General features: G+C 34.6%; 1 protein-coding gene across 1 annotated transcript in view; it reads right to left on the bottom strand.

The window, feature by feature from the left end:
- Nucleotides 1-4,183: 4,183 nt before the first annotated feature.
- Nucleotides 4,184-13,772, bottom strand: part of LOC111686178 (structural maintenance of chromosomes protein 3) — a 107,382-nt gene continuing 97,793 nt past the window's right edge. Inside the window, exons 5-6 of the mRNA XM_046947241.1 lie at nucleotides 4,766-5,498; nucleotides 4,184-4,707 (exon numbers count right to left, since the gene is read on the bottom strand). Of these exons, the coding sequence (XP_046803197.1) occupies nucleotides 4,495-4,707; nucleotides 4,766-5,498 (946 nt within the window). The 3' untranslated portion in view covers nucleotides 4,184-4,494. The remainder of the gene's footprint in view (nucleotides 4,708-4,765; nucleotides 5,499-13,772) is intronic.

Raw genomic sequence — 13,772 nt, 5'->3', positions numbered from 1 at the left:
TAACTAGTTATTTCGCAAAGTTTTTGTAATCAAATTAGTAACCATTTATTGATTTGTTTAAGATAGGTACATATTATTTGAACCTCGTCGAACAAAAATAATTAGTTATTCACCCCAAAAGTAATTAGTTTCCACGTGATTCCAATATTACTTTCTAGATTACTAGGTAATGAAAATTTTTGCTTGGATGTTAATACTAATTATTGTAGTTATTATAGTCCGACCGTATTCCAAATTTCGTTCGGTACGGAACTCCGAACCCAACTTCGGTAAATTTTAAATGGTAAACATTGACGAGACGTAGATTTTGTTTTTGTTTATCGTAAAAAAAGCACTTGGAAAAAATTTGTGTTAGTGTTAAATTTCAAACTTACATTATTCGCATAAAAATTATTGTACAATAACTCACAATCTACTCTCATATAATTGAAAACGTTTTAAATACTTTTTTCTATTCATTAAAAAATATATTTGCAAATCAAAAGGGAAAATTATTTTATTTTAACAAAAAATGCAAATCATATTTTTTGCTGTGTATTTTTTGTATGTTTGGATTCCAAACATACAAAAAAATACACAGCTGAATAAAACCAAATACATCTACACACACGTGTACATCTTTTTCTATATACAGTGTTGTTGTTGACATTTTTTGATGAAATTTTCAGATGTTGTCTCGGATTTTGGCTCATATCTCCGTTATTTACCGACCGATTTTGCTGATTTTAAATAGCGATCTTCTCGAAAGCATTTCTAATAGAATTATTGAAGATTCGGATCTCGCCGATATCTGGGGTCCTCTAAAAACTGATTTCAACAGACGGACATGGCTTAATCGACTCGGCTATCTATAAGGATCCAGAATATATATATTTTATAGGGTCGGAAAATTATATTATAGAAATTACAAACGGAATGACAAACTTATATATACCCTTCTCACGAAGTTGAAGGGTATAAATATTACTTTTAAGTTGAAAATATTAAGGATTTAATTATATTACTATATGTTATAAAATTTATAACACTTTTAAACTACTTTAAACCACTTTTAATTCATTTTTTCAACTTTTCACAAATTTTAACAAATAGCAAAACACAATTTAAAAATGGCGACACAAACAATGTTAACAATTTTCAAAACAAACTTTGACAACAAATTTTATTTTTCTATAGAAACTATAGTTAAAAAAATAGACAGCTGTTCAAGTGATGCTACTTTATTAATTTACTTTGATCTTTATCTTGCAATTGGGTCAATTATCAACTAATTCCGAATTCCAGAGATGATTTCTAATAACAAACCATTTTTGTGAAATGCATATATCTTAATACTTTTATTTTTGGTTTTAAACGATTTATTGACAATGATATAATTCTCTGTAAAAGCACCCCGAGAAAAAAGATTAAATAAAATATATACAATATAAAGTTAGTATACATACTTACAATACTTAACACAATTCGCAAATTTCAATTTGCCGATTAATATGAAATTTTGGTTCATAAAAAAAAATTTAAGTATAATTTCATAAAAATAATAGTATTTTTAAGCCATTGGCAATGTCCAAATGTAAACCGATTTTGCCCATTTTGTATACCAATCAAACTGCAACAATAGTTTAGGTCCTATCGTTCTTTTAAGAAACTGACAATCTGATAAACTGAAAGATATGTCGAAATCGTTGGAGAATAAGGGCCTAGAAAATTTCAATGTTATAAATGAGATCAAAAAGTTATAGCCGAAACTAGGTAATTCAAATTATATGTTTCGCTTTTCTTAGCTTTTTAATTACTTTCTGGTTAACAGTTTTTCAAATCAGCCGACAAAACGAATAGTTAAAAAGACGTTCTGTATCAATGTATATCGGAAATTTATTGCACAGCCAGGATGTATGAAGTTTGGCGTTCGGTCAAAATTTCGCCGAACACCGAACATTGGCCGAACCTCACATTTTACCCAACTCTGATCCCGTACCCGGACTTTCGGTCGAACACTACTACTTATTATACTTTGGACCGGAGTATATCATTAATAATTTATTATGAATTATCATTCCCCGACAATCGGTTCTACGACAACCCCAAAAACAACAATACAATTTTCGGCTGAGGAGCAACATCTTCCGGCATTGCTGTTCCTTACCTTTTGGTCCGTGCCGGAATTGAATTAAATCCCGGACCATGGATCTGCACAGTTTGCACCATATGTCCATCGATTTAAGGCACAACTCTTGTTTGGTTGTTGTCATCTCAGAAACTGCTCCGAACTTAATGATCGTCGAGAGTGGTCGGAAAATTTCGTCGCCCCATGCTTATTACAATAACGGCGAGATTCATCAGTGTCATCTCTCTCCTCTCCGCCCTCTCCCTTGCAATCACAACAACAGCAAATACATCAGTTGTTGTTGTGATTTCAAGGGAGAGGGCGGAGAGGAGAGAGATGACGCTGATGAATCTCGCACTCCGGAGACCTGGCATGATACCCATATCTTTAGGGGAAGACCAGAGAGGTGCGTTGCTGGCGGAACAGTTTGACGAGTCCACCTTCTGCACTTTGAATGATGATGCCCTTAAGCAGATTATGCGCTAGCTCGCCCGACATCACCATAGCGAGTGCTGGTTTGATCAGCTATGCAACATGACGAGCCGTAGTTTCTTAATTCGTTTGTTTAATTCGACTTAACGATTTTATTGTCTCTGAACGCCGTCATTACGTAAACCGAAAGAAAGCAGACTAGCACGGCTTCAGAGAATTCACCGAACGCTGGATCGTAAATTATCTGAGTGGCCGTCAGTCGTTCGTGGAGAAGTAAACCTAAACCTTGGTATCGTGGTCGATGGAGTCCAAATTCCGACCGTGCACCACCCAAAAATATTGGGGGTTTCATTTGATAGCCTCTTTACTTCCTCAGCTCTCGCCACTGCAATCACGCACAAATTGCGAAGTAGAAACAAGGTCCTCAAAGTGCTAGTCGGTAACACTTGGGGTATGGATAAAGAAACCTTTTTGGCTACATATAAAACAATTGATCGGTCAGTGGTTAACTACGCTGTTTCAGTGTGGGCACCTTCGCTAAGTGATACCCAGTGGAGAAACATCCAAATCTGCAAGAATGCCGCCCTAAGGACTGTAACGGGCTGCTTACAAATTACCTCGGAACATCACCTGCACGAGGAAACTAAGGTCCTTCCAGTTAAGGAACACAATGTCATGTTGACTAAACAGTTCCTCCTGGGATGTCATCGGATACTCCCACGAGGCATGTCAGGAAGGATCTTCGTATTTACGAGAAACAAATATGCATTTATGTGCGAGATTCACTGGATCAGTCCTCGTATTCGGCAGCTTTGAACGACATTCATAGAGACGTCATAAATTCCGCGGTCGCAGGATACCGCATGAATATAGTACTTGGAGGTCGCCCACCGCCCATAGCAGACACGGAAGAAAACCTGCCGCGGAAAACAAGAGTAATTCTGGCACAACTAAGATCGGAATGGAGCAACAGGCTCAATGCCTACTGGTCACGTATAGTCCGTGCCGTCCCCAACGAATGTCCTGCATGTGGTTAGGGTTCTCATGCTTAGGGACTTCAACTGCTCAGCCAAGCCTACTTCACTCTGTCCAATGGATTTATAAACGCATCCAGTTGAAGTAGCCAATTTTCAGGCCTGGACATTGATGCAGAACCCCCCAAATAGATTATTGTATCGTTTTAGCTGTTACGACAACAACAACAATATGAATTATTATTCTCATTTTTAGTATGAGTGATATATCTATTATCTATTCATTGACATTAAAGTACATTTCAACGAAATTATCATCATTTTTATTAAAAAATATTATTAGAATGTACTAACATTTTTTTATATAACAAGTAACTGAAACTCTTTTTAACCTAACATAACTCAAAGTTGTACCAACCATGCTCAAGTTCAAGGAATTTAAGAAAGTGCAGTTTTTTTAGAATTTTTTATAGAACAGTCGGACAAATGTCACATACCATGTCTGACATTATTTCGGCAGTACGTACAAAAGTCTGATCAATGTGTTATAACAAATGTGTGATAAAATAACGAAAAGTTCGTACGAAAGTCTGATCAGAGATTCAGACAAAGATTCGGCAAAGAAAAATATAGACTTCTTATTTGTTAAATTATTGAATTCTACATAATATATGATCTTATTTGCATTTTATTTAAAAAATATCGCTATCCATTATATACCTTCCGCGGAATCACAATCTCGCAAAAAATAATAATACATAAAAAATTATATATTTTTTTAAATGGCTTTTACTGCGTTTTTACTGATTTATTAAAAAATATTTAAATATATTACAATTACGGCTACCCAGAATTTAACGCCACCTTAGGTGCCATCGAAAGAAATGTGCGCTGGTGGGTAACTAGAGTAGTTTTTTTTCGCGTTCACATAGTACTAATAGATGTCCACTGGACACTAAAACGCACATAAATAATAGTGTCTTATGCGTGAGTGTTATCATCTTCAACAAAATCTTTCGCTTGTTCCTTTGTTACACAATCAATGTGGCTAACTTTGTTTCTAAACCGAACTCCGTAAAATTTATGAGCATTTTCTAACAATTCAGGCCGAAATGTTGTAGTAATAAACTGAGCTTTATCACTTAATTCATGTATCATGTCGGCAACCGCTTTTCTGTGTTGAGCATCAAGAGCCTGAAAACAAATAAGTCAAATATTATCCATGATTAAAGTTTGTTGTACTTTGTCATACCTGATCTATTTCATCGAAGAGATAAAAAGGTGCTGGGTCACACTTTTGTATAGCAAAAATCAATGCTAATGCAACAAGTGATTTTTGTCCTCCAGATAACTGATTCATTTCTCTCATTTCCGCGTCAACTCCGGTAAAAGAAACTCTTATTCCGATACCCGTGAAAGCATCTGAATTCGCAACTTCTCTCTCAGGCTCATCTCCGTCATTGTCTTTGGTTTTAAGAATTAAATAGCCAGCGCCTTGAGGTACAAGTTTCTTGAATACTTGTGTAAAGTTTTTTGCTACTTGTTTAAATGTAAACTGTATTGCTTCCACCTTTTGCATTTCTAGTGATTGCATTAGTTCTCTAATTTTTTCATCACCGACATCTAACTCTTCTTTTCGTTTATAAAGTTTTTCTTTCTGTTCCGAAAAACTGAGAAATTGATCCAATGCCTTTTTATTTACGTGATTATATTTTTTAAGGTGCTGATTAGCTTTTTCCAATTCCTTGAATAAGTTCTTTAAGTTCATTTTAGCATAGATAGGATCCGTCTGCGGTAACGCACCTAATGATGCAATTTTTTCAGTATATTCATCTATTTTTTGAAGTAATAGATTTTCTTTTACAGCCCATTTCTCTACTTTTTTGGAATCTTCGTTAATCTTTTCTTCAATTTCTTTTTCATTTCTGATAAAATCTTCAAGTTCTTGTTGAAGAGATTTTTGCAAATTTACTGCATCCAGTACCCTTAAAAATAGAAAATAATATTTTAACAAAAGTTTTTTTAGTTAAAGGGTTTTGTTTTTTTTCGACTCTTAAAATATTTGAAATCAAAAGTATTTTAAAACATTTATAGTTATTATCAAATTACGCACAACTTAGAAACAGTTATACTGAGTAATGCATTTAGTTTGTGAAAATGAAACGAAACTCTGTCGAAAGCTTGGCAACAAACGTAAGCCTGCCCGTTCTTAAAAAATAATGTTAGCCATATTTTTTGAGTTTTTAGTGCACATACTCTTTTACAGTTAATCTTTAGTTGAGCAATCCAGCTCAACAGTTCTTCAAACTGTGAGATAAATCAAAAAATATCCCATAAAATGAATATTGATAATTTCATTTGGCATACATATGCATAAGCCGGTTTTTTAAACCTTTTTGAAAAAAGTATGAATTATATTTTAAATAATAAAGCATTTAATTTGTTTTTAAGTAATTTCCGAAATATTTTTACTTATTCTTGACAAAAAAGGGAAACGAAAATTTTCCCTACAAAACGGAAAATTTTTAAAACAAAATATAAAAATAAGGAAAAAGGTAAATAAGTAAAAATAAAAAATAGGATTTTTTTTTCAAACTAACCAACGAGCTCCTACTATTTTTTAGTAGTACCGTCCTAGTGGAACATGTTTCAGAATGGTGGGAACTTGTTAAAAATATTATCCATAGTGAGTCCAAGCTTCACATGCAATTTGAATATAAAAATTCTATTTTTTCTTCCAGGCATACAGGGGCCAAATGAAAATTTAAAAAAACTATACATACATACCAAAAATAGATATTCACTTTTAATCAAATGTTTTGCCAAAACAAAGTTTTACAGAACATCAGCATTACTACTTTTTCCACATTTAGGGCGCTCAATGTTACAATTTAAAACACCAGAAGGGTAACTGGCTCGTTGGAGACTATGATTTTACCATTGAGCCCAGAAAAGGTAGAAAACACCACTCTATCGAAAATACCACGCAGCCCAGAAAGGTCATTGTACAAAAGCTGTAGTAAAACAAGGCGTCATCCATATTTGGCTAATCCATATATGTAGATTTCAATGAAAACTGGTCTGAATCGCAAATGAATGACCCTGTACTGGCATAAGACAAGCCAGCAATGAAATACCTGAGAAAGTCCATTAATGAAATCCTCTATTCTATGGAGAGTTTACAAGTATTAAATGACCCTGTAAAGGCAAAAGACCAGCCCGCAATGAAATACCTGCAGAAAGTCCATTAATAAAATCCTCTATTCTATGGAATATTCAATAAGTATTTAATTATTGTCTACACCGAATATGGGAGCCAAAGGTTCAGTCCGCAACTGTGCATTTAGTTGTAAAAATGCAAACTAAAACACAGATTTTGTTGATGAAATGATTCGCGACACTATTATTTTACATACTCCTCATGAAACTGTTAGAACCGCCGCACTGTAAAAGCAAAATCCAATGCTGGCCGAGGTGGTGTCTTAAGCCGAGACATATAAATCAGCCTGAAAATCTTTGTCAACTTTAAAAGGTAATTCGCAAAAATAAATTCAATCAAGCATTATAAAAATAAACAACTATAGAATTCATCAAACATTAACAGAAGAAGAAACTGGCATCTTGTTCAGGTAGTTTCAAGAATCATAAAATGGAAAGTTGGAGATGGAAAATTGGGTCACATTAGGTAGGTAGGTCGATAGGAGTATGTATACTACATCAAATCCGAAGAAATACACCTAGGCCACTATCGGGCCTGTTGTGCGCTCCTTACCATAAAAAAAATATTTTTCAGTGTTCAGAAACTCAGTTTCCTGAAAGTAATTCCAAAGAATCTTCCAATAAGTGTTAGCCAGGAATGTTATTTCCGGAATAAAATCACTTCCAAGATACTTGGATCTAACTTCGACGAATGCCCGGTCCTGTGCCCTGTGTGTCCATTCATAATACGTACCATCATACTAACCTCAGACTTGCTCATTTTGAGGAGATTTCTCGTCTTGCTCTCATCAGGGTCACCCCATAGAATCTTTGTGGTTCTACCCACCGCTTCATTATTCCAAGAGGTCTTATGGGATTCCCTCATCCATATTTTTAATTCATCTTTTGTTGCGTCGAATAGTTTTGCGTTTGTGAGTTTAACTGCCTCGAGCTCCCTTCCCTTTAAAGCTATTACAATCGCCCTTTCGTTACCGACTACTCCCGAGTGGGCTGGTACCCATATGATGTGAACCTTACCCCTGGTAGAGTATTCAGTTAAAGCTTTCTTAAAATTCAATACGGTCTTAGATTTAGTTCTATCGCCTGATATCGCCCTAATTGCCTTCTGGCTGTCGGTAAAAATATTAAGCGCTGTGAGCGCCATATTTATTCTAATCCAATTTACGCATTCCCTTATTGCTCGTACTCCTGCATGTTAGCTTGTGTTATATATTGGTGGTATTTTTCTGTTTCTGTGTCTTAAATATAGAAACCCAGCCCCACTTTGTCCCCCCATCCGTGTAACAACGGATTCCTAATGGTATTTGCTCTAATGTTCCACTTGACCAAGACATTCTATCTGGGATAAGCGCGTCAAAGTTTCCGACATATTCTGTGTCTGGTATACGATCAGGCAAGTCCGATGATTATGTATAACCTTCCAATGTGTCCAGTATACATTGATGACGTGTCCTATAACCGTTTTTGGCCAGTTCGCCTAAAGTAAAGAGCCGTTCGGCTGTAAGCGCCGCCTCATATCTTAAATATGTTTCAATGGGTGGAATATTTAGCAACGTTTCCAGAGCCTTGGTTGAAGTAGTACACATGGCACCACTTATACCCGAGCAGCATGTACGCTGAACTCCCTGTAGTAGTTTGATATTGCACTTTTTGTCTAAAGCAGTCCCCTAAATTATTGAAGCATAAGCTAGAATTGGTCTAATTACACTTTTATAAAGCCAATTTGTCATAATAGGACTAAGACCCCATTTCATGCCTATAGTTCTCCTGCATATCGCCCAGCACCGATGTGCCTTGTTGATCCTATTCTCTATGTGGTGTCTCCATTTTAATTTCCGGTCGAGGATTACACCTAAGTACTTAACTTTGTCTGTCACTGGTATATTCTTGCCCAGGAAGCAAGGTTCAGTATACGTACTATCAACTATCCGTTCCAAAGTTTTAAGTAGGAAAGACGTAAGTCTTATCGGTCGATAAGACTTAGGTGTCGAATAGCTAGGTTTCTCTGGTTTAGGTATAAATATTACCCTTGCATCCTGCCATTTAATGGGGGTATATGTAAATTTCAAGCACGCAGTGAATATTTGAGACAGATGTACGGAAACCAGTCCCGCCTCCATCTGTAAGAGTGCCGGGAAAATGCCATCCGGCCCTGCAGCTTTATAGGGAGTGAAGCTCTTGATTGCCCCTTTAACCATATCAGATGTAATTACAATTTCCGTGTTAGCTTCCCCTTCCTCCAATATCGGTTTATCTATGTTATTCGAATACCGGGTGGAAATGAGAGTCTATTAGGAGTTTCATTGTCTCCTCCATATCCTCCAGCCTCAAGACAGGAGTTTTGGATAGGATTTTTTATCTTCGATACGTCATTTACGCTGTCTACCTGTTCACAGAAAAGTTTCCAGGAGTCTCGTTTGACTTTACGAACAATTTTCTTATATTCACCAAGTTTACTACGATACTCATCCCAGTATACTGTGGTCTTTTTACGCCGTGCCCGGTTAAATAGTTTGCGAAAAGTCTTACCAAGGTTCCGGATCTCCCCAGTTACCCAGGGTTTCTCCTGGGCAGATCTCCGTTCTCGCAGAGGGCAGCTGTCCTCGATGGATTCAACCAAGTCACTTGTGAGCATTTCTACTTTGGCGTATATGTCCTCTTTATTTCGACATTGAAAAGTGTTCTTACATAAACGGTTCTTTAGTAAAGAACCGAACATTAGTTTTAGACTTATTCCGAAACTTTATCGGCTTTGGTGGCGGCCGTAGTATTTTGAATCTTTTGTACCGATGGACAGAAAAGGAGTGCTCGTCCGAACCTCTCCAATCCTGAATTTCGTTTATAAGCTCTTCTGAACATATAGTTATATCTAATACTTCCAGTTTCAGAGTACGAGAAACTCCGTACCGCGACAGAGATGAATGATATTTCCTTCTCTTTCTCACGCAAAATCAAAAGTTTATTAAAAAATTTTGTAACATTTTGAAATTGATTGGTTTTCAGTGTTCAGATGGTTCAGATGTGTTTAATATAAATGAAATTCAATAAGAGAATAATAAAGAATCAGCACAAATGTAAGAAGTATTCCACTTTGTTTTCGGCCAGTTGAGGCTGCTGTAATATTTTTGATAACTCATTCACAAGTTCTTTTTAAAGCAGACCTATTACATTTGCGTTACAAGAACCTTTTCAAATAAAAGCAAAAAGATTAGAAAAACTAGGTATTTGGAAACCTATTACATATAGTTCATGGGCTTCCCCCATTGCAAAGAACACAAAAACAATAATAAAATTTAAATTTTTATGCACATGGTAAATAAACAAATTTGTATAGAACAATATCCAATTCCCAAATTTCAAAATCTTATGTATAAAGTGCAAGGTGGTGTCACGTTTTGTAAAATTCCAATTTGTCAAAATGCAAGGTTGTGTAAAATAAATTTGAGTATTTGGGAAATATTATAAGTAAGAATGGTATATAACTATCTATCACCATTATAGCTATTTAGAACTGCCAAGGCCCAAAAATTTAAAAGGTGTTCAAGTTTTTCTAGGAAAAATAACTTTATATGAAATTTTTTGACAATTTTTCAACAGTAGCCGAACAATTGAATGAGCTGCGGCATAATAACGTAAAATTTGTGTGTGGAATTATCAAGCTTTTAATCTGCTGAAGCAGCAACTTGTAGATGTAACGACGTTATCACATTTAAATGAGAATCTTGCACTAGTTCTAGCCACAGGTGCATGATGCGGATAGTTCAGAAAGGTCAATAGCCCATGCATCTAAAACGCTTACATCGCACCAGAAAAATTACAGCCAAATTGAGAAAGAGGCTTTAGCAATTATGTATGGCATTCAAAAGTTTCATGATTATTTTTATGGCAAAATATTAAAGTTAACAATTTTTACTTCTAGTAAAGGTATCCCCATTAATTCTGCTCACAGATTGCAAAGATGGTCTTTATTTCTTTCTAATCACACATATGAAATACAATATAAATCCACACATTTACATTCAAATGCCGATGATTTATCCAGATTACCTTGACGAAGAATTGAAATCATTAGAAGTGATATTCGAATATGAATTATCTTCCTTCCCAATAAATTCAGAAAAAATAAAAGTGTGTACTATGAAAGATAAAACGCTAGTCAAGATATTGTAATATATAACCACTGAACACTAAGAAGTTAAACGCTGTCATTTTTTTACAACAAAAACGTTACGCTCTTCTCATATACGAGTTCTGTGTAACTCCAACACATATGTAAGAAACTTACTCTCTCTCCAAACTTCAAAACTTTGTCGCGAAAATTCGTGGCTTATAGAACTTGAAAATATTTTTTATCACTCAACGTTATATTTTATTATTTTTTTGCACACTTTAAATATATTTAATAGCCCGAAAAGATTTAATTTTTTACAAACGAAAAAAATATTTTTTATTTTTTTGACATTTAATTTTTGTTGTTGAAATTAAAACGAAAAAAGAACAATGTTGTAAATTTTCGTATGGTACAAGAAAAAAATATTTCAACTAACTTAATTATTATTTCAATATTGCAGATTAAAAAGCAAAGATACGTTCATATATAATGTTTATAGATAAATTATGTTGCAAAATATTTAAAGAAATCTTCTAAAATATAAATTCAAATGAAATATTTTTTTTTTTAAATTTTTAAATCCGATTTTTTGCAACTATGTTGGCTTGAGAATTCTACTAATACATTCTTAGAGTTAGGTAACGACTGACAGTAGACTTAGGTACTTTTTAACAGCGTTTCACTTCTTATTTATTCTTTGTATATAACCTATAGAGCGACTCACCGTATGAAAAGTTACTCGGAAGGCAACCAAACACAATATTAAGTTGTACAATACATGTAAATGACATCAAAATCTAATTCGCAAGTGTTCACTGTCTTATAAAAATGCAAATGGTTACAAATTTAATGAAGAATAACATCTATTAACAGCATATCAACATCTTTATAACAAATCATTTTTCAATCAATGCTCACCAAAGGTTTTGACTTTTAGCAACGAGTCTAACCCAAGACCAATAACATCCAATCAACAATCATATTCAACAGCTTCCACCACTTATGTTCGCCGTTAACGAAGAAAAATATTTATTCACCCCTATCATTCTCTAATATATTAAATTTCGTGAAGTATAAAACAAATTAATTCTTTTAGTTACAACATCATCTGAAGGGGACCTTATATGGGGGTAGGATCAACCATGGAAAGATGCTCATACAATTTTTTAGATAGATTTTGACTAATATGAAACTTACTTATGTCGAATTTCATCTACATACCAGTTTGCATATTGATTTCATCGTTATATTCGAATTTTTAAAGTTATGACTGATAAAGCTGCTTTTCGAGGGGCCACTTGTATGGGGGCTATCCGAAAACGTGGACCGATATTGCCCATTTTCAATACCAAACAAACCTCACCTATAAGAAATATTTATGTGAAATTTCAACCATCTAGCTCTTTAAATTCAAACGGACAGACATACAGACTTGGCTGGTCTTAGAATTTAAGAATATAAGGAGTGAGATCGGAAAATTCTTAACATACATATATGTTTATAAAAAAGAAACCACTAAACTTACAGATTTATTTTTTTTTTATTTGATTCAAATTATTATTACAATTTACAAAAAAAAAATATTTTTATAGTTTTAATCACTAGTGATGAAATTTTGAACCCTTTTCTGAAACCCTTCCATTAACGTTTTTATAGTGCTTTCTGTCACTTTGCTCGAACATGTAGTCAATCTCCGTTTAAAATCTACCACACTTTTGGACACCTTTTTTGTACTCTTCAATTCTCTTTTAACAAGAGCCCAATATCTCTCCACTGGCCTTAGCTCCGGGCAGTTTGGAGGATTTGCCTCTCTTGGTAAAAATACCACATTATTGTTCTTGTACCACTCAAGGGCTTGTTTACCATAGTGACAGGATGCCAAGTCAGGCCAAAAATAAGTGGACACATTATGAAGTCTTATGAATGGAAGCAGCCTTTTTTGTAAACATTCCTTGATGTAAATTTCGGTATTTATAGAGCCCGTTGTAACAAATGATTGGCTTCTTTTGCCGCAACTGCATATTGCTTGCCATACCAAGAACTTTCTGGGAAATTTTGTCTGCTTTTGGGTCCTAAACTTTTCTTCAACATTCCCTCGAGCATCAGCAACATAAAACTTTTGACCTGGAAGTTGCGAAAAATCTTCCAGAACATACGTTTCGTCATCCATTATGCAGCAAGAATATTTTTTTATAAAACTTGACTTCAATTTCCGTGCTCTGTTTTTGGCCTCTAAATTTTAGCAGCGTTCCTGTCAGGAACTTTTTGAGCCTTGTATGTTTTTAAACCTGCATTAGCTTTAACTTTTCGTACTAAATAGTCCGAGCACTGAGCTAACCGAGCTGCTTTCCTACCGGATGTGTTGGGAGCTCTTTTGAAAATGCGTTCTATTTTTTTGGCTTTAGAAACATCATGTGGGCCATTCCTTCTACCTGAACCAGGTTTTCTACCAACTGACAAGTTCTCCCGGTACTGTTTAATAACATTGGAAACAGTTTGACGGCAGACCTTTGTATGCTTGGCCAACTTTTTGTAAGACCAAGTTGGGTTTAGTTGAAAATATTTAATAATTTCAGTACGCACTTTTTTCTGGTCACTCATTTTAATCAGATTAACAAAAAAATTCATATAATTGACATTACACATAATAACTGACATGTTTTTCAAAGGTAACTTGATCAAAAAAAATCAAATAATACTTTGGTTGAAAAATGTAATGAAAAACGTGTGTAAAGAATTTTTCGATCTCACTCCTTATATATACTTTTGTGGGTCTATTGCCAATATTTCGATGTGTTACAAACGGAATGACAAAATCAATATACCCCCATTTTTTTTGATGGTGAAAGATTCAATCGCACACTGTTGGAATATTTCAGAAAAGTCGGTAGCGATAATTAAGCAAGGCATACACGATAAAAGTGCTGAT

This window comes from Lucilia cuprina, chromosome 3 (assembly GCF_022045245.1).
Source record: "Lucilia cuprina isolate Lc7/37 chromosome 3, ASM2204524v1, whole genome shotgun sequence".
In the NCBI taxonomy this organism is placed as follows: Eukaryota; Metazoa; Arthropoda; class Insecta; order Diptera; family Calliphoridae; genus Lucilia; species Lucilia cuprina.
Note: the sequence above shows the minus strand (reverse complement) of the source record. Positions and strands in the feature narration are given on the sequence as shown.